The sequence below is a fragment of the Struthio camelus genome, chromosome 3 (genome assembly GCF_040807025.1).
Source record: "Struthio camelus isolate bStrCam1 chromosome 3, bStrCam1.hap1, whole genome shotgun sequence".
In the NCBI taxonomy this organism is placed as follows: domain Eukaryota; kingdom Metazoa; phylum Chordata; class Aves; order Struthioniformes; family Struthionidae; genus Struthio; species Struthio camelus.
The window spans coordinates 134,189,362-134,216,882 of record NC_090944.1 but is presented as its reverse complement, the minus strand read 5'-3'; the positions used below and the strand labels follow the sequence as shown (position 1 = coordinate 134,216,882).

The window sequence follows — 27,521 nt, the reverse complement described above, 5'->3', positions numbered from 1 at the left end:
CCTACTCATTTGCAAATTCTCTTAATGATTAGTCATTATATATAGTGAGGAAGTCTCACAAATACGTCACATATAAATTTCAGAAAAAGTCTTATGACCTAGATGTGGATTTCTATTTCAGGTTACAAAAATCTATTCTGCTTACCACACTAAAGTTAAATATAAACCTACTTATTCTGTGATAACCGAGGGAAAAAGTTTTACAGCTAAATTACTCTCCTAAACTCAAAAAGGTACACAGTGGCCAATCTTACTACAGTTTCCAAAGAGATATCTATCTAATGAAGTGGTAACTTTCCCCTTTTCGTTGCTGCTGGCAGAGGGCATGCTGTATTTTTCCCCAAGGACTAAAAGAGAATAAAATCTGTAGAAGCTACCTTGCAAATAGACATACGTGATCAGTCAGCTCTTTTAAACTGCTCCACCCTCAGCAGTTCAGGGAGTTCTTTCCCTCCTCGGGCAATCATGGAGGTAATTACACACAAGTGCTCCTTTCTGGCCTCACAACCTGTGAAGTTCCCCTCCTATCACACCTCCCTCTTCCAGGTTCTTCACTGCAGTGCTCAGCAGGACTTAATCCTTCAAATCAAAATCAGTGCATCATTCCATAATAGTGTGTTGAAACTTAAATTTAGCTACTCTCACTCCCAGTTTCTACTCTGCACTTGAAAGCCTTTTCTAAGCAAGGGTCAAGGACCCATTTTAATTTTGTAAGCCTTCAAAAGAGGCCAAAAAAAAAAAGATGTTTTCAGAAGGGACTGTTCATTTAGTCCCTCAAAATCAGTATCTTCTTCCTTGCCTCACCCCGGGCATGGAAAAGCAGTAATGACATTTGAATTTTGTGGTTCTGATACACAGCAAAAATGATAGCTTTTTGATCAACAGAACAGGGCATCCCTTAAAGAGACTTCTTCCAAATGTAAATATCTTGCTACAGAAGAAACAGGGAGCTTCTAGAATCTCTGATTACAACTATAAGTTATGATGAAAGGGCAATCAATGGCATACAGAGAGATAGGTAATAATAATTCCATAAGAGCACATTCTCACAGTAGCATAATCTCAAAGCCTTGTTACAGAACAAAAATGTACATTTGCAAAATATGACATACCGCATTTCCCATCATAGTGTAGGACTTTCCAGATCCAGTCTGCCCATATGCAAAAACACAAGCATTATAACCTTCAAAAGCAGATTTAAGAACATCTGTACCAAGATTTTTGAAAACCTAAAAACAAAGAAAGTTTTTTGAAGACCACAGGATGGGGGGGGGGGGGAGGAAATTATCTTCAGTCCAGCATGGCAAACTTTAAACAATAATAATGTTAAACTACCACAGTATAAGCCATCAGCATCAATCAGTGATATTTATTTCAGGATAGAAATTAAACACTTCAAAAAATATGAACTTTTACTACTATATTTAGTTTATAGCAGTGTCACAATATATTTTCTACTTTCTCTTCTTTCACAGATCTACTTGACATTTAGAAGCACAAAAAAGCCCAATTCCTTCAACAGCTCCAGTTCTCAGCTAATCTCAGACACTTCATTTACTACTTTTCCATACTATCTACTTACTTTTTGAATCTTTCACAATTTTAAATGTTCTGCAAATATATGCCTGCTTTTCAAAAGGAAAAGTTTTCTTGATCCTTTCAGTACATTTCATATTTAATATTTCTTTTTTTTTCCCCCCCCTGCTTAATCAAGTGCAAGAAGAAATTGGCCCTTTTTTCCTCCCTAACTGGTTTTTATGTAATAGGACTTTTTAGGTTGATCTTTGCCAAATGTATGTAAAAGTGTTTTCTGAATAGCAGGCGACCCTCTTATTTCAGCTAGCCCTTTCTCTCTTACCCTGAACATTTACCCCTGAAACTGGAAATAGCCCATCTTCTTGGAGAATCTGTGTAGCTGAATAAGTATGACAGTTTTTTTCTCTTATAGCACCATTCCTCTATACTACTTGTAATTTTATAAAGAATATAGCATAATGCTCTCACGAGAGAAGTTCCCAATATACCCGTCCTCTAAAACATTTGTACTTTTTTTGGGCTCCTATTTTTCTGCCTGCTTTTGGGAACATCACATAATACGTGGGTCTGCTCTCACCTAAGTTCAGCTCTCACTACCAGTTTCCCTCCCAGATTTCTAACCCTTCCTCACCATCACCCCTCACTTCCTCCCGTACCCATCCCCCAGCCTGTCGGGCAAGACCTAACACTTGAGACAGCTTCTGTCTCAGTGAGAATACCAATATGGGTCTCCCAATCCAGACATGCTTTCCAACAATCTCATAGCTACTTCACATAATCTGGCCACCACGCCTCAGCATATGTGGTTTGCATTACCCAAGGTGTACAACAAATTAACAGAGACGGGCAGACACACAATATAGTCACGCTACTCCTCCCTTGGAAGAGTGGTAGGCAATTTTTTTAAACATTAATGCTCAAGTGCAAGGATACATTCAGAATACTTAATAACAACCTTCCCTTGAGCAAGGAAGTTAAAATAGTGTACCTGACCATACTTCTCAAAGACTATAAAGATCAGCCAAAGCAGCATGATTTTCCTTTCTCCTGTCATTCGAAAGTAATCTCAGTTGAATCCTTCTTTAGGAGTACCTGCAGTTTTACTTTTTCCTTCTTTCACTTTTTTAGTGTCTAACTTATCTCCCTGTCTGGATCAAGTCTTTATGCACTACTATTTTGACTGCAGCTTTCCTGAAATTCCCATCTGCATTTACGTCCTGCAGTCTTATCCAGGCCCCAGCTATAATTTCTCTAGGCTACACAGGCTGTCATAGCTGTCTTCCTACACAGTCACAAAGACGTAAAAACATTATTCCCTAAACATTTCCACCTCTACTTCTTTCACTCACAGCACAAATTGAAACTTCTCATTTTTTGGAAAACCTTTCTATGGGTTTAGCTCAGATTGGGCTTTATGAACACATACATCACAATTTTCATCCATACTTTTCCAGAAAACTAGCATTAGTTTCATCTTTCTTGCTGTATCATTAAAAGAACAAGCTTTCTTTTCTGGTTCTACCATCCTGAAAAAGTTTTCAGTACCTGGGACATGTAATATTAGACAGACTTTCATTTATCATTTTTCTACCTTTAAATGGGAAAATATAACAATCATAAACAAAGCATACTAGACGTCTGCATTACCAGCATTCAGGAATAGCTTTATTCCATAGCAAGAAGAACGTGAAAGGCACCCTTCTTCTGTCACTTGTGCAGTAAACTGGAAATTCTGCAGCAATTTGATAAGAGCTTAACTACAAAGTCTTTCAATTAAACATGAAATGAATAACACAAGCAAAACAATAGTTTCTGCAGCATTTGCTTAGAATTTGCACTTCCTTTGTTTTAAAATGCCTTCCGTTTTGCAATGTGCTATACATACGACATTCAACACAATATTTGATATAAGGACAAAAGTATTTTTATGGCTGAACAAGAGAAGCAGTGATTTTTGCCAGTCAGGACCAAGGAAGCAGTTTGGGATTGTGGGGCATGCTGTAATAGCAGAATATTGGATACAGACATCTAAGTCGTGTCTAGGATGTTAGCATACCACTACTGCGAACCATAAAGCTCAGGGTCCAAAGAAAAAGTCTAAAGGCTTCTTAAAGGCTGCTACAACTATCCTTATACGGGCACTTCTTTCCTTCAAGCCAGTGGACAAGCTACACTGATCTTGTCTCAACCAGATCAGCTCTGAAACAGAGGTAAAATAGCACCATTAAGGGAGAAACTATTTTTATCATTTACAGTACAGTGGTATAGAAACTGGACATTACCACAGGATACAATTTTGAGATCCATTTACATTGATTCTAATTTCCTTTGCAAATGCTATTTTTAACAAGAGTTAACTTCACTATTTCACAGCATATTCATATTCTAGAACAAAACTGCATGGTAACAGCAACAGTCTAACATGTTGGGGGAAAAAAAGAAAAAAAAAAGAAAAGAGAGAGAGAGAACACAATGGAAATTGTTCCCTGGTACTTTTTTAATGAGTTCTTGTATTAAGTTACTTTCCACAAGTGTCTCAAATCAAGTAAGGAAAGACAAACCACCAATAACAAGAAAACCTCCACAGGTCTGTTGGGAATCAACAACCTGCCTAAGCAATTCAAAATATGAAATATCCATAAAACTAATAATCAGCCCCACTCAGTGCTTAAGAAGAATTTCTGTAACTAATTCCATAGTAAGTTTTGCAGACCTTTCCAAACATGCATTCATACACCATTAATAATACTTTATTCACATGTACTCATCTTTATCTGGATGAAGAAGTGAGCACTACGGTAACCAGCTGTCACTGAGAACTGTATGAATCCTCATGAAACTAGGTAATTTGAAAAGGAGACCCCAATGAACTTCTATGAGAAATTCACCAACCCCAATGCAAACTTAAGGTAGGTATTTGTGGTGTCTGCAGAACCACAATGAAAAATCTTAAGCTTTACTCGGAAACAGAGCAGAAAAATACATTATCAAAGCTGCTTTAATTAAAAAAAAAAAAAAACTCTACACATATGCTCAACTTCAAGCATTTGCTAAAGATCTAATGAAGGTATATGATCTGAAATACTTGATTTAAAATGTTCACTAAGAACTAGGGCTCCAATCATTGGGTTCAAACACGCTTTTTCTTGAATTTCACATAGTGCTAAAGTAATATGGATATTTCTACATCAACGCCCAAACACATGTATAACTCTGGATATTTCCGAGAATATAGCAAAAACTATGCTTTCTGAAAAAACTCATAAAGAAATAATAATCTATAAAGTTTAAAAATACATATGACCAAAGGTATGGATTAAATGCTTGTTATTAACTCTAAGAAATAAAGAAAATTGTTTTCAGAAAAAGAGAGTCTACTGCTGGCACTGATGGCAGAAATTTCAAGTGTGAACTCCCTGTCAAACAATTACATCATTATTTATATTGGCAAATCTAGTCATTTTTATAAATACTTAAAACTGGCATAAAATTATTTTTTCACAGAATCACAGAATCGTTTAGGTTGGAAGGGACCTCTGGAGATCATCTAGTCCAACCCCCCTGCTCAAGCAGGGTCCTCTAGAGCATATTGCCCAGGATCACATCCAGACGGGTTTTGAAAATCTCCAGCGAAGGAGACTCCACTACCTCTCTGGGCAACCTGTTCCAGTACTCTGTCACCCTCACAGTCAAGAAGTTTCTCCTCAGGTTCAGATGGAACTTCCTGTGGTTCAGTTTGTGCCCATTGCCTCTTGTCCTGTTGCTGGGCACCACGGAGAAGAGGCTGGCCTCATCCTCTTGACACTCCCCCTTCAGAAACTTGTACACATTGATCAGATCACCTCTCAATCTTCTCTTCTCCAGGCTAAACAGGCCCAGCTCTCTCAGCCTTTCTTCACAGGAGAGATGCTCCAGTCCCCTCATCATCTTGGTAGCCCTGTGCTGGACCCTCTCCAGGAGTGCCATGTCTCTCTTGTACTGGGGAGCCCAGAACTGGACACAGTACTCCAGGTGAGGCCTCACCAGGGCTGAGTAGAGGGGCAGGATCCCCTCCCTCGACCTGCTGGCAACACTCTGCCTAATGCAGCCCAGGATCCCATTGGCCCTCCTGGCCACAAGGGCACATTTCTGGCTCGTGCTTAACTTGTTGTCTGCCAGCAGTACCAGGTCCCTTTCTGCAGAGCCGCTTTCCAGCAGGTCAGCCCCCAGCCTGTTCTGGTGCATGGGGTTCTTCCTGCCTAGGTGCAGGACCTTGCACTTGCCTTTGTTGAACTTCATGAGGTTCCTCTCCGCCCACCTCTCCAGCCTGTCCAGGTCCCTCTGAATGGCAGCACAGTCTTCTGGTGTGTTAGCCTCTCCCCCCAGTTTAGGATCATCAGCAAACTTGCTGAGGGTGCACTCTGTCCCTTCCTCCAGGTCATGGATGAATATATTGAACAAGACTGGACCCAGTATAAGCCCCTGGGGGACACCACTAGCCACAGGCCTCCAACTTGACTCTGCGCCATTCACCACAACCCTCTGAGCTCGGCCAGCCAGCCAGTTCTCAATTCACCTCACCGTCCACTCGTCTAGCCCACACTTCCTGAGCTTACCTAGGAGGATGTGATGGGAGACAGTGTCAAAAGCCTTGCTGAAGTCCAGGTAGACAATATCCACTGCTCTGCCCTCATCTACCCAGCCAGTCATTCTGTCATAGAAGGCTATCAGATTGGTCAAGCATGATTTCCCTTTGGTGAATCCATGCTGACTACTCCTGATCACCTTCTTGTCCTCCACATGCTTAATGAGGACCTCCAGGAGGAGCTGTTCCATCACCTTTCCAGGGACGGAGGTGAGGCTGACAGGCCTGTAGTTCCCTGGGTCCTGTTTCTTGCCCTTTTGGAAGACTGGAGTGACGCTGGCTTTCTTCCAGTCCTCAGGCACCTCTCCTGATCTCCAGGACCTTTCAAAGAGGATGGAGAGTGGCCTAGCGATAACATCCGCCAGCTCCCTCAGCACTCGTGGGTGCATCCCATCAGGGCCCATGGACTTGTGGATGTCAGGTTTGCCTACGTGATCTCTAAGCTGATCCTCCTCGACCAAGGGAGAGTCTTCCTTTCTCCAGCCTTCCTCTCATCTCCAAGGTCTGGAATTCCTCAGGACTGGCCTTAGCAGTGAAGACTGAGTTTTTATTCTTATTTTTTATTCTTATTAGTTTTAATTCCCAGGCTTTTCAGGATTAGACAAACCAATATCCCCGAATTCTGGGACTACAGTATAGAAGAGGTACGTACCAAAAAGGTATGCAGCCAATTGGCTTACGGTATATTCAGCAAACCCTTGCATTATTTTAAGAGGAAAGAAGTGCATACTTAATTATAGTATCCTAAGGTCCACAAAGCCAAAAGAGAAGATAAGAATAGTTAAACACTTGAATTTTATTAGATAACTTCATTTCAGAGTGTGAAAAAAGCAAAAGGGTCCAACGTTCATACGAACTGCAAGGTCAGGGAGGGCCTATCTCTTCATCTAAACAAAGCCTATATTTCAAAGTTAGATTTATAGCTATGCAGAGACATTGGTGCATCAGAAATAATGTGCATGTAGGCTGTGGTCAGAAAAAAATATTTTTTTTGAAAAAGAAAGATACTCTCCTCACATCCTTAAGCTTGTATAAGGGGTTACCAACCTAGAACTTAAAGAGTTCACATCATCATGTTTTCTACTGAGTGTGTAGGAAGAATGGCAGTTTTATCCTTCTTAAGCCAAGAAAGAGTACTCGAGAGAAGAACCTCCTTTGAGCAGGTTCATTAATGTCTAAGCCTTTCACTCCTAAAAAGACTTCAACTACATAAGAAGAATGTTCCCATCTACATGAATTAAGGATGTATACTTGTTTCTCAAAAGTGATTTTTTAAAAAATCTTTTCAAAACCAAATCTAGTTCCTCCTCCCACAAAATAGCTCAGAGAAATTTTCTAACTTGACCTCACGAGACAAGACGAGTCAGACAAGAGAACCAGAAAAAGGGCATTTAGTCTGCTGTGTGAGAAAAATCAGCACTTAACAGTGTTAGGTAAGTTAAAAAAAGAAAATCAAAACAAAATTCAAACTCTCAGGTACCTAGGGAATTTCTAAATTACACTGTACTTCAAATGGAAAGATGTTTCAAAGAATGCTTTCAGGCCAAAGAAAAGGGGCAGAAAAGATCAATTATTAACATTTAGAAATCCTACCGTTTCTTGGCACACAAAGCTGGGACTTTTACTATCTGCTGAGAAATATGAAAAATCATAGGTAAATGTCTTTGTTCTTTCTCTTCCTGTGTCTCCAGTTCCACCCTCTGGTATCTATAAAAAGGAAAAAAAAAGAAAAAAGGGCTAGTACAATATATGCTAATGAGGTACTTAAAAACATTTTAGAATATTCAAAAAAAAAAATTAACATAAGACTACACACAGTAAGAAAACTGCAATGATAGGTTAGCCTACTGCTCCAAAAAGAGTGAAAAAATTAGCAGTAGAGACACCCTTCAGAATTAAGGCATAGTCACACTAAGGAGAGCACAGCATGACTTTTTCTTTGAATTTTAGCTTACTTATCCTAACACAACAGTGCATTTTTGTCACAATACTTATGTTTAGTTAAGTCAGTCCTGCGTATGAAATTCAGCTTATAATAAGGGATTATCCTGCACGTATAATCAATACGAGCCAGAGAGACCTCTGCACTGTGAATACCATTTCAGTGCCAAGTGTTAATTAAAATGGGCCTGCTGCTTAAGGTTACCATCATGCTCAAGACAGGACAGTAAGCAATATGCCTTAGCGATATACACTGCTATCTGAATCAGTCTAGACCAACTATGTACTGATATTCCTTTTTATATATTTCCCATTGGCAACTATCTTGCAAGTATCTACTTGTTGAGCATGAGTTCTCTTGGTGAGAGAAATGTTAAATTATATCATCAAATAGTATAGCAAGCGGTGGGTACTTTGGGTTTAGTTCATTTTCATGGGAATGCCAGGAGACTGCTTTTACGGACGAACTGAAGGTTTAATAGCTATTGGGCATATACCTCTCTTCTATTGTTCGTTTTCACCTTCCATCTAAGTAACGACCAGAATAACATATACTTTAAAAAAACCTATGCGATACCATCTGTAGAATGGTTTTCAGAAAACTGTGGTACAACTAGTAACAGTTTAACCTGTTTTCCCAAAGAATTACTTCAATAATGTTTAAGTATTTCAGAAACTAAGGGCTGTTCCCCCCCAGTATACTGTAGTGAGCACCACTGTTTTGTCCAGTCATGTTGTGGCAGCTATTTGGTTAGAATTTCCTTTTTTAAATTGTGCTTACTCACCTTTAAGTTTGTGATCGTTGTTTTATTTTTTTCCATTGAAATAATAAACTTTGCATTCAGGTCTTTCTCCCTGAAAGTAAAAATAAGACTTGAGTATGTTGAACAAAACATATCACAATTATTCACAATCATATCGCTATTCAATAAATTGCTTGCCGCAGTCAATTCATCAGGTGAATCCATTTCTATTTCATTTTCATTTTATAATTTATTTCATTTTTCACTTTTATTTCAATGCTTATTTATTGTCATTAGAGATACCTGAAGTACTCGGGCTTGCCTCCAAATGCAAATCCCTTCATCTAGTAACAAAGGAGCAGCTTGGAGAAACCTACTTTGGAAATCTGACTCTGCAAGTCAATTAAGTGTTTTGTCCTTAATTTGAAGTAGTCTGATCCAAAGCCCAGAGAAGTCAATTACGTGGCTCTAAAGAATTTTGAAACATAGCATTATAAAACAAATCCCAGCCTCTTACCTCCATCCTGGTAGCAGCAGTCCCAATTTACCCAAATGTCTAGGTAAAAGGGACTAAATAATAAATACTCAAAGCTCCAATATTTTAAACTCTCTTAGAAGTGGGGTACATAATATATTTTTAAGCTGTAATGAATGGGAGTGTGGGAGACAGAGGTTCTAACTACTGAGGGAGTGTTACACAGCATTGCTGCTCCCCAAAATTCAACAATTCCAGGAGAAAAAGTCCATTTCTGCAGCAGTCCATTACAGTGTTGCTGGAAAGTATTTTCATGCACACTCATCTACGTTATAACAGTTGTTTCTGACTGTTTCCAAAATATCATTAAAAAAAGTTTGCTCAGAAGTGCAATACGTATTTTATAACTACATTTAGTTTAAACAGGCTGCTCTTGAACGACAAGCTTGAGCATATCATCTCCTTTGTTATTAAAAACACGCAAATGAAAAAAAAAAAAAAGAACCAAAACCTCAATCACCAAACGCGAGCAGATACTCTTCTTCCAAAACTAAGAAAAATCTGCTAGGTCACCTGATAAACTAGTACATTTGACTGGTACAAAGGAAAGTAGAGGGCTTTAAAGAAAAAAAAAGTGTTGTTTTATTATATTGCACAGTATCTCAGCAATTACTGGATATTTGCTTATGCCAACTTAAAAAACGAAAAAGAGAAACTTCTCATTAACAGAAGGCTTGGTTTCAGGCTTTTTAGTGTGACATTTTCTTCCAAGCACCGCAATGAACCACTTAATTCTTCTTCTGCGTTCCTCAGCTGAATCTGAAAAGTTACCCTCTATTTACACTCAGTCGTCAGGTAGATATTCTAAAGAAAATCAAGACCCATCTTAAAATCTGAATTAATGAATAAGGATTAAGCAAATAAAAGTGCTTATTTAAATATCAACACATTAAGTTATTTTCTAAGCTAATAAAATACGTAATTGTAATAATTACAGCATTAATTATACATCTGAATTTAGATCTTCCATTGAAAAAACATTAGTGGCATGCCTCTAGAAATGCCTTTTTGTCATTTTCACATCACCCTCAGCATCTTTAACCAGGTCTACTCTTAGAGACTGAAATACTAGAAGATAGTAATGGGTGATAAACAGGGAAAGGAAGCAGATGTTTCCAATGGTACTTTTTAGTAGGAAATAGATTTTGACATAGTGGTAATGCAGCATGTGCCTAGCTACCACTCACCCTACTTTCTCAGCAGTCTCTACCTATTAGCAACTATTTGCTCAAGGAAGGCATGATCTAGCCTGCCCAATGAAATATAGTCTGTCTTATTATGAAAGTTTATTTTAAATAACTTGTAACCTGTTTCCACTACAAAGTTTGGAAGAATTCCAGGTTGGGATGAAGTTTGGGCCAGGATCTTCGCTTTTCTATCTGGATTTCTTCAGGCTTGAGAAGTACATGGGGGAAAAATAAAACTGTATTTGTGCATTCATTCCTGAACCTAGCCAGCTCTCTATACTGCAAAAATTAAAACTATGGTAATAATAGAAAATGGATACAAAATGTTTAAAGTGTAATACCCAGAGATGACCCACACTATTTTTTAAGAAGCTGACAGTAAATTTTTGTGCTCATACTAACAATAACATTACTAAATATTTTTAGATTATAAAATAAGGATTCCAAATTCCAAAAAAAAGGCCTTGTAAGGCACAAGCTGAAAAGAGGGAAATAAACAGAATTCTGCATTTTTGTAGGGGAAGGATAGGGAGAAGACAACCTGGAAAAGGAATACATTCTGAATGCTCAGAATCAACAGGCCAACCTGAGGTAAGTGAAAAAAATTAACAAGAGAAAATATTAAAATCAAATACTAAGTTTAACTCTAATATGAAAAAATTGAGTACAATTTATTGTACACATGAATAGTTTGACAGGATCCCTTAGAAAACAATTGCTTGCACAGCAATAATCGCTTCAAAACAATCTTTTTATGCTGTTCAGCAGAAGGCTGAGTTCCTTTTAAAAAGTTTTAAAAGTTACATCTTAATTAAAGGTTCAAACTGTAAACAGCTGGATTTCAATTTCTGGACACCTTTCTGAGAACATTCAGGGCTAGAAGAATCCTATTCTAGCCAGCTGCACCGATGTAAGACATGAGCCATACCTCAGTTTAGATACAAGTGCCAGCCACCAACCAAAGACATCCCGCCCCCACAAATTCCATTCACTTCATTACAAAGCAATGTAAAGGGACAGGCTGCCAAAACCAGTTCACAATTAACGCTTTGCTGAGTTAAGAACACTCGTTTCCTCTGAAGCCCAATCTGCTCACAAACTAGTGCTCAAGTCCAGCCTTCAGGCTTTCCTCACTGCTATTTCATATACCATGCAGAGTTCTGTGATCACAAGGAAATGAAACTCATAACCCATGATCCCTTGGCTCCTCACCAAACTATCAAGCAAGCATGCTCCTTGGCACAGACATCAGGAAATACCTCAAATGAGTGTTAGTATTAACCCTCTACTACTCCTAAATCCAGCTAGTCATCTAGAAGTTAAGAGGAATGAGGGAAAATCAGAAAAGCTACTTCAAATAATACCGGCACTTCATTTTAATATGAACAATATAAGCATCAGTAACAAGATATGCTTAAAAGAACTAGTATGTGTGTCTTATAATGGGATACCACAAGAAAAAGTTTGCTTGGGCAACGACTTAATAGTTCCTCTTTACTACAAGGGATACGCAGGCTATTAAGAGCGGCCTAAAACTGAAGATGATTCAGAAGCCGCATCAAACCAGAGTAGCTTCATGGAAAAAACTGCAATATAGATATATCTAAATCAGGTTTCTTTCCTTGTCTTCTCCTTCCCTTATGTTCCCTGCCTATTTGCAGGTCAAAGACCAGAACAGTTTTTGCAACTCCGTGGGCATCTAGTCCAAATCATACTACTGGCAGTCAAATGTTAACAGTATCTGCAGGTTTCGAAGCAGAAAGGCTCTTCCTGCTTTGTAACTTCCAGTTACTCCCTTTCATTATGTCACTTACCCAATGCTCCACTAGACTTTCTAAAGGTCCTCCTACAGAGAGAAGGGAGTGGGACATGGAAAAGTACTGTTAGTTCAAATGTATGAGCAAGGGAAGTTTTAGAAAATCACTATCATAAAGAAGAAAAAAAAAATTGTCTTATTTCCAAGTTCATCTTTAAGGTCCTTCAATGGCAGGATACGTTATTTAAATAGAGAAGGGCTTTCTATAAAACTGTTTGTATTATTCTGACGCTAGAGCACTTAATAGAGCTTATCCCATGGGGAATTATATTACGTTTTCCATTAAATTCACTCTATGGTACTCAGTTGTGGTGTCAGATGGATGACTTCTGGGAAGAAAGCAGAAAGAACAAGATGTGTTTCAGAAGGTGGGAGAAAAAAATGAAAAGGAAAGAAATAAAAAGGGCAATCAACAGTTTTGCTGAATATGGTGTCCAAAAGCCTACTTCAGCAGGCTTCCAGGGCTGCAGTGGCTAAGCACACAGGTAATACCTAAACTGCCTACTGGGCCTCTCTATGTCAAAATGAAAAGAGGGTCTGTAAAATATACTCTTGGAAACACGCTTAACTGTAGACATCTAATGGAACACCTACGAGAAAAGGATTTTACTCAAAAGCAGGTGTGTGATTTTGTTTTTCAGATATTCAGAAACAGAATAGCACTTAGTTAAAGCAACTCAACCATACTCAATGGCTTTTCCTTTCCAAAAAAAGGTCTGTTTCTTCTTGTATTTATCTTTAAGGTACAGTGTTATGAACTTCCAATTTTACCACTCTACTTGCTCACTACCCAAGTGTATTTCTGGGATCAAAATGTGAATGCATGGTGCTTGCTTAATACCCAGGAGAATTCAAGGTAGATTTAACTAAAAAAACAAACTCAAAGTGTGTCACAAAGAATTTAGCTTCTTCTTGTAGCTTGGTCATGCCCTAACTGCACATTGTACATTGTGCCCTAATGCCTGACTGAATTACACAGACCAAGAGCACTTTTCTCTCTTTGAGTAACTCTTAAAAGGGGAAGGTTCAATTCAACTAAAAGCTTTAAAAAGCCAAACAAAAATCCACTCTGCAAGGAAGTTTTTGTTACTTTCTGCAACCACTGAAAAGTAAAGTAACTATTCCGACTATTGTTCTAAGCTGCTTACAATTGGTGCAATCTGAAATATCACATAATTTCTTTTTTTTTTTTTTGGTTATCCAGAGTTTTGTTTATTTTTAACTTATTACATGCTTGCTAAATCATTTTTTATAAAAAATCATTTTAAAATACGTGAATATTTGAAAAAAAGCATATCTAGTTTCAGCAAAAAGGAAAACCTGAGCATCTGTATATGAAACATCTTCACAGCTATTGAGGTTAAAGATATTTTTTCATAAACAAATTCAAATAGTCTTAACACATGGACACCTGAGAATGAAAATCAGAACAGGCCATGCAATCCGATTTAATCCTGAGATTTTGGGAATCCACTCTGGGTTGAGTCACCTATACTAGGTGATTTTACTCCCTATGAAAAAATACAGTTCTCTGCGTAGCAGGGCAATAGTCCAATATATCCTTAGCTCAAAGTAACCCAGCACTCTTGACTGACATATCCACAAAGTCACAATTAAATCACTGAAACCACCTTTACACTGATACAGACTAAAAGCGAACAATGACACGCTCTGCATCACTAGAATAAAAACAGATGTCCTGTGGATTATTTTTGAGGGTACATTCCTAGCTGAATTCTCCAAGAGCTGGTAAGGGCTGCAGTCCCCCTCAGCTGGGAGGGCTCTGCAGACTCACTTTTACCAACCTCACGTTTTCTCTAAACGACATAGCTTTGAGACCTCCACTAAGCTGTCAAATTTGGATAACATCAGCCAACAGGTTCAAAAGTTACTGGACGTGAATTGACTGACTGACTGACAGGCTGCACAGCCTCGTAAGATTCACCTCAAGAGGCCAGATAAGAAAACAGCCGAGAAATTTCTTGGAGACCGATGTTAAAAGAAGTAACTTTCTATGGATATGAGTGTGTCTCAGGAAGAGAAAGAAACTGCATGTATTTGATACGTTAAAAAAAAAATTGTCTTACAGCACATTTTGTGTGGGCACACGGTTTTCTGTGATCAACGTAATCTCAATAATTTGCCAGTGCAGACTATTGGCTTAAAATGATACCCACATTCTCTTTTATGTTACCAGTTTATGAAAAGCATTGGTAAACTTTATAAAATAATGATATCAAAGAGCTCTGCTATGCTCAGAAAAAACTTTTTTTTTTCTTATACAGCCCAACTGAAAAAAAAAAAATAAACTCAGAGAACAGAAACAAGGAAAGTATTTTACATCTCAAGAAATAGAAATAGTCCCCTATTTTATATATTAGTACATACGCATCTGTTCTTTTACGAAGGACAAGCCAGATTAAATGCCTTCGGCCACAACATTAAATTTTACCAACAATACCGAAAGGCAGTAGTTCAATCTACAGTAGTAAGACTCTCCTGGAAAATGAATGTACAGACGTCCTTGTGCTGTCCTAGGTCAAATGATAGCTAGCTTTTCTCAGGGAGCTATGCACACTCGTGATGACACATGCAGACCATTCGTTACATTAAATCATGTACCTGACGTGCTTTCTGAAGTTGGACTTTTAACAGCATTATGGGTAGATTTCACCTCCCAACAAGTCAGATTAGGTCTAGTGGGTATCCACGTAAGCAAATTTTTGAATCAGTAGCAACAGCTGACTTACAAAAAATTTATATATATTTGACTGTATCCACATATGTCATGCTCAAAAATTCACATAAGCTTCAAGCAGCAAGCTGTCTTGACTGCAACTTTTCTATTTTACCTGCATAGATGTAGTGACAGATTAGGCTCAGCGATGTTCTTACCAGTTCTCAGTCCTGCATAGCTCTCAGAGTGGTAAAAAAATCCTCAAGTGAACCCCTTCTTACATGTTTCTGGTGTCAGTCTTTAGAAAAGTGTAGCAAAGGTCTTTTTTTCTTTCTTTTTTTCTTTTTTAACAGAAGCAATGCAAAACACAACCGCAGATGCAACCAAGTTGACTTGAATGATATTCTGGAGTTCTGCTGTACTTAACTACGCAATCATGAAGTTTCTCTAGAACCCTTGGTTTTCAGTCCACCTGATATTTTGCTTTGAATACGTTGTTTCTTCTCATTCACTATTTTGCTACTCCTGCTGTTTCAAGTCATAAATATAGTATCTCCTTAACCTCCTGAGAAAAGCAAAGCCTGATTCAAGGAAATTAAGTTACTGCCCTGCAGTGTCCTTGTTTTCTTCAGTAGATTTTTTTGAGGGGGAGGGGGGAGTTGAAGCATTTGAGATTTGAACAGTAAGAACTTTAGCCCATCAGCAATTAAGATGTCTACTGCCACATATGCCCTTCTTATGTTAGGGATCTCTGAAAGACTCTCTTTCAGCAAATAAGTCTGGCTTTGTATTTATAGCTAATACAAAATAAAGGACTTGGCTCTTCAGCTCAGTCAGCAGTTCTTACCAACAATACCTGCCTTTCAGATACCCGAACTTCTGAGAATCTTCTAGTTCAAGAGCTCAGTTATGTTAAGACAGCTCAGTGCTAATCCCATTTATTTCAAAATTGGTTTTAATTTCAAATAAACAAAGACTAAGAAACTGAAAGACTCATGTTTCTCCCCCTACATTTCATCAGGAAAGTTACAACATAGAGAGCTCCGTTATCCTTTTCTCTGCTGGTCTCAGGGAGTTCTCAACAAAAAGCAGAGTTTAAAAATATTTTATCATTCATCTTTGTAGTGATATAACATATATAGATAAGCTGGTAATGTGTTTGATAATATTGAAATAAAGGAACTAAGAAATTCCACTCCAAAACTAGTTTAAGTTCAAAATGCTTATGATTGTGAAGTCTGGGGGTTTAGAATTTGTAAATGATGCAAGTTTAACCATGTTGCCCCATATGTGCCCACACTGCTATTATACTCCAGCCACACTGGCACTGGAAGGTCTTTGTTCTTCAAAGCTATGGAGAGAAGAAACAGGGTAGCAATTGTGACAAATCCTGCATGCTTGAAAAATTTTGAAGTATTTGCATTAAGAACTGAAAAGGTCTGAAAAATAAGCATATGTAAACAGAGGATATATGTGGGCTTCCTGTTCTTTCATGGTTTTTGCAAGCTTCACTGTCAGTTCCAACCATTAACTCTTCAGTTAAGTGGAACACAGCATTTTGCTTAAACACCTCACAGAGTCGCCAAGTCACAGAGTGGCTGAGGTTGGAAAGGACCTCTGGAGATCACCTAGAGCAGGCTGCCCAGGACCATGTCCACCTGAGAGCTCTTTCAACAGCAGTCAAGTCAGTTCTACTTTTGCCGCTCACTGACATCAAGATAAAACTCTGCACTTGGGACCCTCCCTCTCTGACACATCTAGCTTTATACATGAGAAAGGCAAGATACAGTTTCAAAGATTGTGTATCCAGCTTATTAGCTGTCCTGTGTTAAAAACCTGTGAAAAAAACAACCGCAGAGGAAGTCAGAGGTAGAATGGCAAAAGCAGAGGCTACTTAAAAGTCCTCTAGGTCTAGTCTCACCTTCCCATTCATGCAAGATCATTTTCTATAATAACTTTCTTCAAAGGAATTAAGTCTTCCCAACTGCCTGGGCTTGCATTCCCCTTGAGAGACTATTCCACAGCCTAAACTATCTCATTAAGCAGTAATTCCTTAGATACATTTTAAGCTGTTCCATTATTAGCTTCATCCCATTACTCCCAAGATATTATGAAAGAGCCTTAACCAAATAATTAATTCCTCTTTTCAACATTTAAACTCTATAAATATTTCTAGATTTGCATCTCCTAATCTTTTCTGGCAGTCATAACATATAAAGTACACATTTAGCTCAATCTTTTTTGAATAATGATTCCAGTCATTTTTGTTGATCTTTTCCAACATAATTCAAATAAGGAGGTTCTCAAAATTGAACTTAAAAAGATATTGATATAGAGGCTCACTGCGGTAAGCATGGAAAGTAACTTCTGTCTTTGGCTGTGAATAGTATTTGCAAGTAAGAACCACACTGATCATACCACATTCTTAAGTTCAAAGTCTTGGGTTCTACGCAAAAACTTCAAATATTAACAAGAGAGGAAAGGGTAGGGAAAGAAAAGAGGACGGAGGTAAGCCACAAGCCATTGGTGTTCAGAAGACCATGTATTTTAACACAGGTGAAGAAACAGAAAACCAGAGAGTGCTGGCATTCTTTATGGCTTGTTACCCACTAAGTTTCAGTTTGCTTCAGAATTGCTGAGACTTTCTATTATGGAAAAGTCTACAGCACAGGTTTTTCTAGAATATCCTGATCTACGGCATCCAAGTCCTCAGCCAACTATCATCCTTGGTATTGGCTTCTCTGAGATTTACTTCCCATGTTAGCAAAGGCTCCCTTCTCATTAAATCAGATTCATTAACCCAGCCATTCAATGTTCCATTTTATCATCCCTTAGGAAACGTATGGCTAGACTGCTTGTTATTCAAACTCTTCAAGAGAGTGACTATACTGTTTTACATTTGCAAAGTTCTCTTTATATTGCTGAGAAAAATAACTTGGGGGTTTTTTCCTCCTCATTCACAGCCACCTCTTCTTGCATTCCTACATAACCAATGCTGAACTCTATCTACTACTATCCTTAAACAAAAAACCTTAAAGCTTAAAGACTGTCTCCCATATTACCATAGTGATTAGAAGATTTCTGTCACTTCTTGCTTATTCTTGCCACCATTAATCTAGACTTTCCTCTCAGCCTACCATGCTCTTCTGCATGTTTTCCCTCTCCAGTCCTTCTAAGTTTCAGTCAATGGTCTGCTGAGAGCAAGATGTGGTTTCTACTTCCATTTGCCTTGCACAGAGCAGCAAAATCTCCAGTCTTCTTCCTCAGTCTTCAAATGGTCTGCTTGCAACCTTATAACACAACTTACTGCATCCCTTCCTCAAATATACAATCTCCTTAGATGACATTTAGGAAAACTCCACAATACATACCACCTGTGTTTCCTAGCAAACACTATTAGTTCATTTGCACATTCATTCCAAAACTATAAACTGCAATGACAACAGTCACAAGCTACCATCATTAAGACTTCACTTTTATCATTTTTGAGGGAATTTTTATGTAATTACAAGAGTTTATGTCATTGTTGGTACCTGTGCCTGAAGAACGTCCGTTCTTGCTGCTTTTAACAGGCAGAACCATCCCTAGCACTGGTCAGATACCATCAGACTCAGGGATAGGCAGTTTTTTTAGAGCAGGCCCAATCATTTTTCCTATCTACCTCTCTTTCTTAGTTTCTCTCAGAGTTCTAGACTTCAAACAAGCAGATAGCATGACCATACAATGGTCATTTCATTTCAACTACAGTGAAAACATTGATCAGATTCTATACTTTTTCATCACAGTTGAAAAAAGTACTAGATTTTTGTATTTGCGCGTGTCCTCTGGCAGCCTCACTGTGCTTAGCTCCCAAGAACAAACTAATTAAGCAGCCCCAGCGCTCTTAACTTCACTTGGGAATGTGGCAATAACCACTGTGTTAACAAGCATAACCAGTCCGTTAAGCACACCTTCACTCAGGTTAGTTAAAAGATCGTGATTATTAAGGACAGATGAAGCGTATGTTGTCATGCTGACAGTCACTCCCCTGGTTCTTCTGTTACTACGGGACCTCCTGTAAGGAGGTGAGAGTGATCATGTTGTAAAATAAAACTCTTACTACTGTTTGCTTCTCTTGAGGAGGTCAGAGGTAATAAACAGAAGATAGAACATTCCTCCATGTACCTTATGAAACCAAAACCACTTTTAATTTCAGACCAGATGTCCTCTTAGCGTCAACTTTACATAGACCCAAAACCTAAGATCAGAGTCTACAGCTTTAGGAACTGTTCCAACACCAAAAGCAGAAGTAGCATACTGATGAAAGTCATTACCTATATGCATGGCTTACTTTTCAGGGAAAAGGTGTATCCATGTGAAAATTTTCCCAAAGGAAAAAAAAAATGCTGGAGGTCATTATATGTGTTCAAGATTTTGGACATAAATAGGGCAAGGCAAAAAAAGCCTCACTCAGAATAGTTAGTTTATCCTGCCAACTCCACATCAAAGTAGTTTTTTATTGGACTCGGACTCACCTGTATATAAGGAAAGAGGCAAGACAGAGGTACATCTACCTTTGGCACACCAGATCCTCAACTATCCTTATGGATCTTTCAACTTCTCTTTATAAGAGAGAAATTGTATATGATTATAAATCAAATCACAAGCACCATCCTTAAAACAAAAATTCAAAGAGTTAACATAAGAAATATCTAACTGAACTTGCTGATAAATGACTTTACTCAATGGTACTGTAGTTTAGAAAGTGAGTGACATCAGTATTGCAATGCTTAGCCACATTCAAGCTTTGAGTTATGTTTCTCCTATCACTCTTGATATCTCTTAAGAACAACAACTGACAATCAATGCTTGGAAATAGATGCATCAAAAATTTCACCATGTGCTTCAGAGAAAAACATATTTAACTTTTGGTGTCCTTGCTTGCAATCATTCCATCTTTTCTCACTCTACCTGTTTTATACCAATGTAATAAGTACGCACATATATTGTCAAAACACTCCATCTTTCATGAAAATGAAAGATAACCATACTACCATATATTTTAGACACAGCAATTTATCATGAGACACCAATTCATTCCTCTCTTGCCTGCATTAGGAATTCTATAAAGTTAGCTCTCCACATATTTCTTTTGCTTCCCTTCTCAATTCAAAAAAAGTACACAAAGATAAGAATAACTTTAATACTACCAGTAAGCTCCTAACTAAACTACTTCTAAACATTAAGAGTGGAAATTAAGATTTCAGTTGCCTCTCACTGTATTCTCGTTTGTCTCTGTCTGCCGGTACAAAAAACACTCTAGTCACATGTTTCTTGTAAATGAAACAGCTTGTTTTCCATATCTGTCCCTTGCACTGCTATATCAAATTGAGCTGTAGACAACTCTGCTATTGATACTATGGCTTGAATTGCAGAAGCAGTTATTTTTAAAGATAACATAATGTTGCTCTTAAACTTCCCAGGGTTGTCAGACTCCAGTCCTGAAAGCAGAGGAGTTACTTCGACTTATAAGCATCACTGAGAGACATAAAAATGTAAAATCAACAAGGACATCCTTATGTCTAATGGATAATCCACAAATACATTCTACACGATTAAATTATCAGTATTGGCATGGCTTTAATCCAAACAAATCCCAGAGTCACATAAAAGCCTTGTCTAAGCAGTAAAACATATTCTCTATTTTTTACCAGTATCAAACATAAAAGCCGTTCATCTTTGGATAGTAATTGTGAATGATTATACAACCATGTAGAGCACTATAGCTGCTGGCATGAATTTCTGCCATCCCTATCAGTCAGTTTAGTTTAGATAGCAAATCCAAGGAGTGTGAGTGCAATGTTAAAAATTGCTCATTTAAAATCAAATTAGAATTTCTGCTTCTTTCGATTAAAAATAAGGACATAGCTGTGGGAAAGTGTTTACAGCTCATTTAAATAAACGTTTAAAACTGTTGAGACCACCGGTTAAGCACAGGGCACAAGATTTTACTGCAGTGTAAACCACATTCTGATGTCACCTGCATCTTCCTCAGGTACAGAAAGCATATGATCTTCGTTTAGTTTACTCAACTAGTTTAATTCAATAATTAGTCTTTAACAGATTTTAAAAGGTTAAAAATCAGAGAAGGTAAGTTTTCCTCTATTACTTCATGAATTAAAAAACAAGCAGTTAGACCTATCAGGTGTAAGCAACTGAAGAGTATAAGAATTAGTAATATCAACTTGATTCTTTCAGATAATATTTCCTTTATTAAACATCTAAACATTCTCTTACTTAGTCAATACGTTCTAGATAGTTTTATTTAACTGACAAAAAAAGTGCAAAGGTAACTTTCCTGAGTATTAATTGATTTCTGGCTTCCATGGAAAGAAAACTTGATGTAAAATGGAAGGAAAAAGGGATTATCCCCTCATTGTTTCTTAAAAGACTCTAAACAGATGCATGTAAAGCAATTTATTTACTTGAACTGTGCAGATAAAGTGCATAACACAAAACAAAGACCTCGAACTAGCATAGACTAAACATGATCCCAAACACCTGAGAAGACAGTGTCCAGGAACCCAGAGTCCAAACAAGTCTGCCCACGAGATGCACAGGAGTGCCTTGAAGTCTATAGCACTTCTCTATAATCTCATCTTTTTGTCCAGAAAACAGCTATTCTGACTAATGACAGAATCTTGACAAGAAACTCCGTATTTTGTGAGACCAGATATAGGATTCTCCAGTCAAGTCATCCAGATTATAAGACAATAAATGAACATGCCTAACAGCTGTTTTGGAAAATCAACCTTACAAATAAATGAGTGACGGCCAAACCATTAACTTGCCAAATTTAACATCCTCTAGATTTCTACTCCAGAAAGAAAACCTAATCTGCTGACTAACAGATATGTAGCGATTTTACAGAAACACTGAAATGTACGCACAAACTGAAAGGCTGTCTTTGCAATTCTGTACTGAATTAGGAAAAGCAAAGGGTAAATGGGAGATTCACCAATTAACTAAACTTTCTAAACTCACACTTATAACCGGTTTCAAAGAAGTAACTGTAAAGTCATTAGACATAGACTGAATTACAGTATTTAGAAATACACTCAAAAACCTCTGGTGTAAGTGACACAATTTGAGATGCTAACTATTTTTAGAAAACGGTCAAAGGCTTTGAAACAAACAAATTCCCTTCAGGTCAAGGCAGAGAAAGAGACTACTGAAAGCAAATCACAGCAGGGAAAAAAAATGTATATACATTGAAGTTTGTCATCTAAGCACTGGAATAGCACGCTGCCCTACAACAACACCTCCCTCCCTCCCTGTCACATGATTCATTCCAAGACACCTATGTTCATGACCTATTACACAGTTAATAGTGTTATGACAGCACATAGTGCAACTGCTCCATAATGCATGAGTCTTACCAACAACCATTCATTACCTCTGTCTTCTCTAATTAAAAATGATTCATGAAATAAGCTGCATTGTATGATTAGGCTTAAAACAAACCCAATTTACTGACACACAAGAAGTTAAACTTAACTCCACATAGCACCATGTTAAAGATTGTGGAAATAAGTGCTACAGAATAAACACCCAATTTGTAAGTTCCTTTGAGTTGACAGAAAATCCCCTCTTCTATAAAATACTGCAGTGCTTACTGCAACAATCCGTAAAGGGAAAGGCAGAATAACTTAGGAGGAGACATGCACAAAGGAAACTAATATAAGCTGTGATTACTGTTCTTGGCTTGCGGTTCATAATACCTTCACGATTGCAATGGAAAAAGCCACTGGATCCCCTAAGGTTTAGGATCTCTGTTTTACAGCATCCTTAAGGACAGCACCTATAGCACCTACAATACCACATCAGTTCAGTACCGGCCAAAGAAGAAAAGCGCCACTGACTGAACAACAGCTTTCAGCACCACTACTGATTTCCCAAAGTGGTCTGAGGTACTCAGAGCCACACCAAACAGCAACCGCGTGTCTAAACACAAAGACTAAAAAGAAACACTCCATGTCATTCAATTCAGTTGTCTGATACACATTTTATAAACATCAAGCACCACCCTACAGATAGCAAGCTTTTAACAGCTTTAACTGGAAGGCTCTTCGCAGTTTATTTCCTAATTAGAAACTTTGTAATTTCCAGAATAAAATTTTTCACAGCCCACTCACAACTGCTCTGAACACTGTGTCAAGGATTACTTTCTTGGCTCACCACTTTGACCACCTCACCTCTCTGTCTGCCCTGCTCTTAGGCTCTTCCTTTTCTATCGCATTACACATCATTTTCTTCATTTGTCTAGGTACTCTGAGCCAGCCCCCTTCCAGCTATCCTCTCACATGCAATCCAGATACCGGGTCCAGAGACATTGTCTGTAATAGCCTTTTGCTACAATACTTGAAAACTTCCATGCACGCTATCAGCTGGTGTTTCCACTGTCTATCACAAACACCACCCCTTTTCCATTCTACCACATGCTTTTCACTTCCCCATCTTTTCTGTCTCTCAGCACATTGCAGTTCTAGACCACAAATGAAACTCTCACTTGCTACCAAAACAATAAAAATAACAAGTCTTAATAATACTTTAAAGTCCTACGCTGCTTGTTGTCAGAGCTTCTTAAAGGGAAAGTGAAGTCAATAGATAGAATAATTTTAAAACTTGGTAAGAGTCATACATTAAATTGATGGGAGGTGGGAGGGAGTGACAAGATTGCTTGCCAGCCCTGAACTCTAACCACTCAGCTTCATCAGACCGCCTAAGAAAAACTATTTGAAACTGCTAATCTGCAATATTTTCGTCTTCCAATCTATATGCTTTTTTTCCTCCCCCATTGAAAAGAGCTGTACAGATTTTTCAAAACTTCATGAACTAATTTTTTTAAGAATTATTTGAATCAGACTAAATTAAAAGAATAGTAGGAGTCTGATTGTTTGTGCTTTTAAAACTTTTAAACTTTGTGTTTTAATTGGCTACCTCATTCCAGACCAAGAAAACAAAAACAAGCATTGCCAGTAGAGTCTGCTGAATTTACTGTATGTGGCTCTTTAATTTTTAACGATGTAATTTAAGCTACTTTACTGTGCATATTACACATTTATTCTATCAGAAAAAAGTGGTATTTATTTCCTAGACACATTTCAAGAAGCAGAGGATAAACTCTCGTCAACACACTAAACGGGCCAGACAGCATCTAAGCATCTATTTAACATCAAGCTCATGTAGCCTACTAAGAACCTTTACCATAAGGGCTCTTCCACCAAAGCTGGTGTTACAACTGAACTAGGCAACTACATGCCTCTTGTAAGTAGGCTGGACAGTTTCAGATGAAACGAACAAGTAAATTTATTTTACACTGTAGAGGCTTGATTGTATATTGTTGACAGCTCCTTGACCCTCAGTAGTTTCTTATCTGCATCAAAGCAACCTTTTTCTAATTACAAAAAGATCATACAAACCAATACTTAAGACCACGACAGACTCAGCTTTCTTTTTTGGGGGGAGGGTATTTCTCAGCCTGCCAAAGAGGTAAAGGATTCACCAGCAATCACTTCCAAAGAAGCTCTTGCAGCGCAGAATCATTCTGCTGCATGCCAAGAAACCCTTGGAAGTCTCAGGCAGAGTTTTCGCCCGAACTCCATCACTTTAATGGCTGTGACAGCCGGTGCAGGTGCGACGTGCTTTGTCAGTTTTGAGTCGCACACATCTCGAACTTGCACGGCTTCCGGACGGAGCGGGCACTCGGTGACCCACGGCTCCGCGGGCTGCGCCCTGCGCGCTCAGAGCAGCACAGGACTCCTCGCCGCGCTTCCTTGGCGCTCCAGCCCGGCAGACGGCGGGGCTACGTGTGCGGGTTCACAGAGGCGGTGGGGCAGGAGCGAGCAGACGGACAGCCGCCGGGCCGGGCCGGGCCAGGCCGGGCCAGGGGAGGGGGCGCAGGGCACGGCCGGGCCCCGCCGCGGGGCGCCACTCACCTGCGGTTCATAGGCCTCACTCGCACCGCCACCTTCACCGACGCCATGGCTCATCCCTGCCGGGACGCTCGCCCCGCACCGGCTCCTGCCGCCGGCCCGGCCCGGCCCGGCTCGGCCTGGCCCCGCCCCGGCCCTCGCCGCCGCCGCGACCCCGCGCCCCGCCCGCCGCCGCCACCACCGCCTAGGCCATGTCGCTATGGCGACCGCGCGAGCCCCCGCAACGGCCTTCCCCGCGGGGCTGCTACGGGGGCACAGCGGGGACAAACAGCGGCAGAAGGCGTTGCTGCTGCCGGCCGCGCGCGGCGCCGCCCTTCGGCCTGTGCGGCGCGAGGAGGAGGAGGAGGGAGGAGGAAGGCGGGAGGTGAGCGCTGGCCGAGGGGGAGGACGCTCCGCTGAGCTTACAGTCTGAATCAGCACAGCGAGCGCACCAAGAAACACATATAATGCACATATGTATATATATTTTTTGAAGAAAATGTTAAATTTCTGAGAATAATCCCTTTTGCACCTTGTAACGCTGCCCAAGTTTTAGTTAATTTAAATTGCAGGTTAACGCAGCGCTGATAACGCACATTTAAAGGAGGTTCTCTCCGTACCGGATATATAATGACTTGCAGGCGAAATGTAAGCTGACACAGTACTCCCGCAAACGTTGTCGTCTCAGAGAAGAAAGGGAAAAATTGCCAGCTCGGGTAGGAGGCAGAAAAGGTTAAGCAGTGGGTATGGCAACAAATAATAATACTCTTCATGTCTATAACATGATAACTCTGGCGGTAACATTTACTGCTTTGTTTTTTTCTGCATAGCTGCGCAAAATAAATCAGCAAGGACTCTAGCATCTGCACGGAGCAAGAGAGAGCGAGGTTACGTACAGCTTAGAGAAAAAGAAGCGGGGAAAAGAGAGCAAGTGGAAGCCTACTTCGCTTGGGAGGGTACTGCAAGATCCAGGTAGGGGGCAAAGCGCCTGGGCGGCCAGCCGCCTCCCTGGGAGAGGAGGGGGACGGGGCCGCAGGCGACCAAGGCGAGGGCTCGCCCCAGGCGCTCAGCAAACCCCGCCGGAGAGGGCTCGCCAAGCCCGCGGCCACCTCCGCTGGTGACAGACCTCCCGCGGGAAACCGCTCTGGCTTTATTGACTCCCAAGCAGCCCGTGAAAAAGCATGAAGAGGGAAGGAGCAGCCTGAGGCAGGATCCCTCACGCCTTGCTGAAGGAAGGGGAAAACCTAGCTGCCGGCTTGGAGACGGCCAGGGTCCTCACCAGACGGATGGTCCGACCCAGCCGTGTTTATGTGAGAAACTCGAGCGAGAGCAAATGAATCGGTGAGGCCGTTTTCCACTGTTTGCCGCCGGAGATGCTTACCGCGCCACCTGCGCCAGCGAGACCAGTTCTCCCCGTTTGGGGCTGCAGCTCGAACCAGGGGCAGACCTGGAGGATGTTTTCCCCCGCACAGGAAGCAGGCCCTATGGGCAGCATCTCTCAGGGAGACTTATCAGGAAACTGGAAAGCGTCATGATGCACTAGCCTGGAAAGACAAAATCACCCAGTGATAACACCACGACTTTTAATGGGTATGTTTACACAATATGAAAAAAATCACCCGGCGGTTTCTCTATCCTGGAGGGTGTATCGTTGTGCTAGGTATCCTCAGAACTTTGCTTGGAGTGTTATCGAGCATTTCGGCGAGGCAGAGCATACTCTTACCTGTGCCATTCAGTTCTCTTTTCATCTTCAGATCGCCAGAATAAATCTCCAGTGACATTGCCAAAAAGCAGGCCTGTTCTCACCTTAAAAAACAGGGAGCAATAAATATTCCACTGCAAGACTACAAACTATTGTCACAAGGCCATGCTCCTTCCTTACCAGAAATAATACTGCCAACACACTGCAGCTCTTCCAGCTGTATTTGCCTTCCAGTTGACCGGAGCATGGTTTTGTTAGGACTGAATAAAAGCCAGCTGGATTTTGTCCAGGTTTCTCTATAGCTGATATTAGGAGAACAAAGAAGCGGCAGAATCTCTGACTCCCATTTACTGATTGTGAAGAAGAAAATAGGAAAACGCAAGATTAATAAGTAAGAATATAATAAATACTGAATAAATGTGTTTGTTCAGATTTGTTTAAAGTTGACAGTGCCTAGAAACTACGAGGCCTGAGACTCCACTTTGTACATTGTACAAACACAATTACATTAAATTCATCAAGATGTTATTAGCTTGACAAGCCAAAAAAAAGTTGCCAAAACACAGAAGAAGGTCTTAGACCCAGATAGCTTGTCTTTAATGAAGACTCATCATAACAACTGATGGTATCAAAAAACTGGAAGGAATGCGAAAAAGAGGATGACAGTAACAGGATTATAAATATGTATTTTAGTTAAGCTAAGTAAATAAGATAAACGTTAGAAGTCCCCACCAGCTGTTGTGCAGCTCATAGTGAAAGGACCATTAGAAGATACGTGACAGATGCGGTGGTGGCTCCAGCAAAGAA

General features: G+C 39.7%; 1 protein-coding gene across 11 annotated transcripts in view; it reads right to left on the bottom strand.

The window, feature by feature from the left end:
- KIF16B (kinesin family member 16B) overlaps positions 1-25,178 on the bottom strand; it is a 146,982-nt gene extending 121,804 nt beyond the window's left edge. For 7 of the 11 annotated variants that reach the window (XR_011140542.1, XR_011140541.1, XM_068940409.1 and 4 more), the window contains exons 1-4: positions 25,037-25,175; positions 8,887-8,956; positions 7,754-7,867; positions 1,113-1,229 (exon numbers count right to left, since the gene is read on the bottom strand). Coding sequence is in view for 9 of the 11 variants with exons in the window: in XM_068940409.1 (XP_068796510.1) it covers positions 1,113-1,229; positions 7,754-7,867; positions 8,887-8,956; positions 25,037-25,083 (348 nt within the window). In the remaining 2 variants the exon portion in view is untranslated. Of the gene's footprint in view, positions 1-1,112; positions 1,230-7,753; positions 7,868-8,886; positions 8,957-25,036 lie in introns of all 11 variants that reach the window. The other 4 variants (XM_068940410.1, XM_068940405.1, XM_068940406.1 and 1 more) reach the window with 2 other exon arrangements.
- Between the last annotated feature and the right edge of the window lie 2,343 nt (positions 25,179-27,521).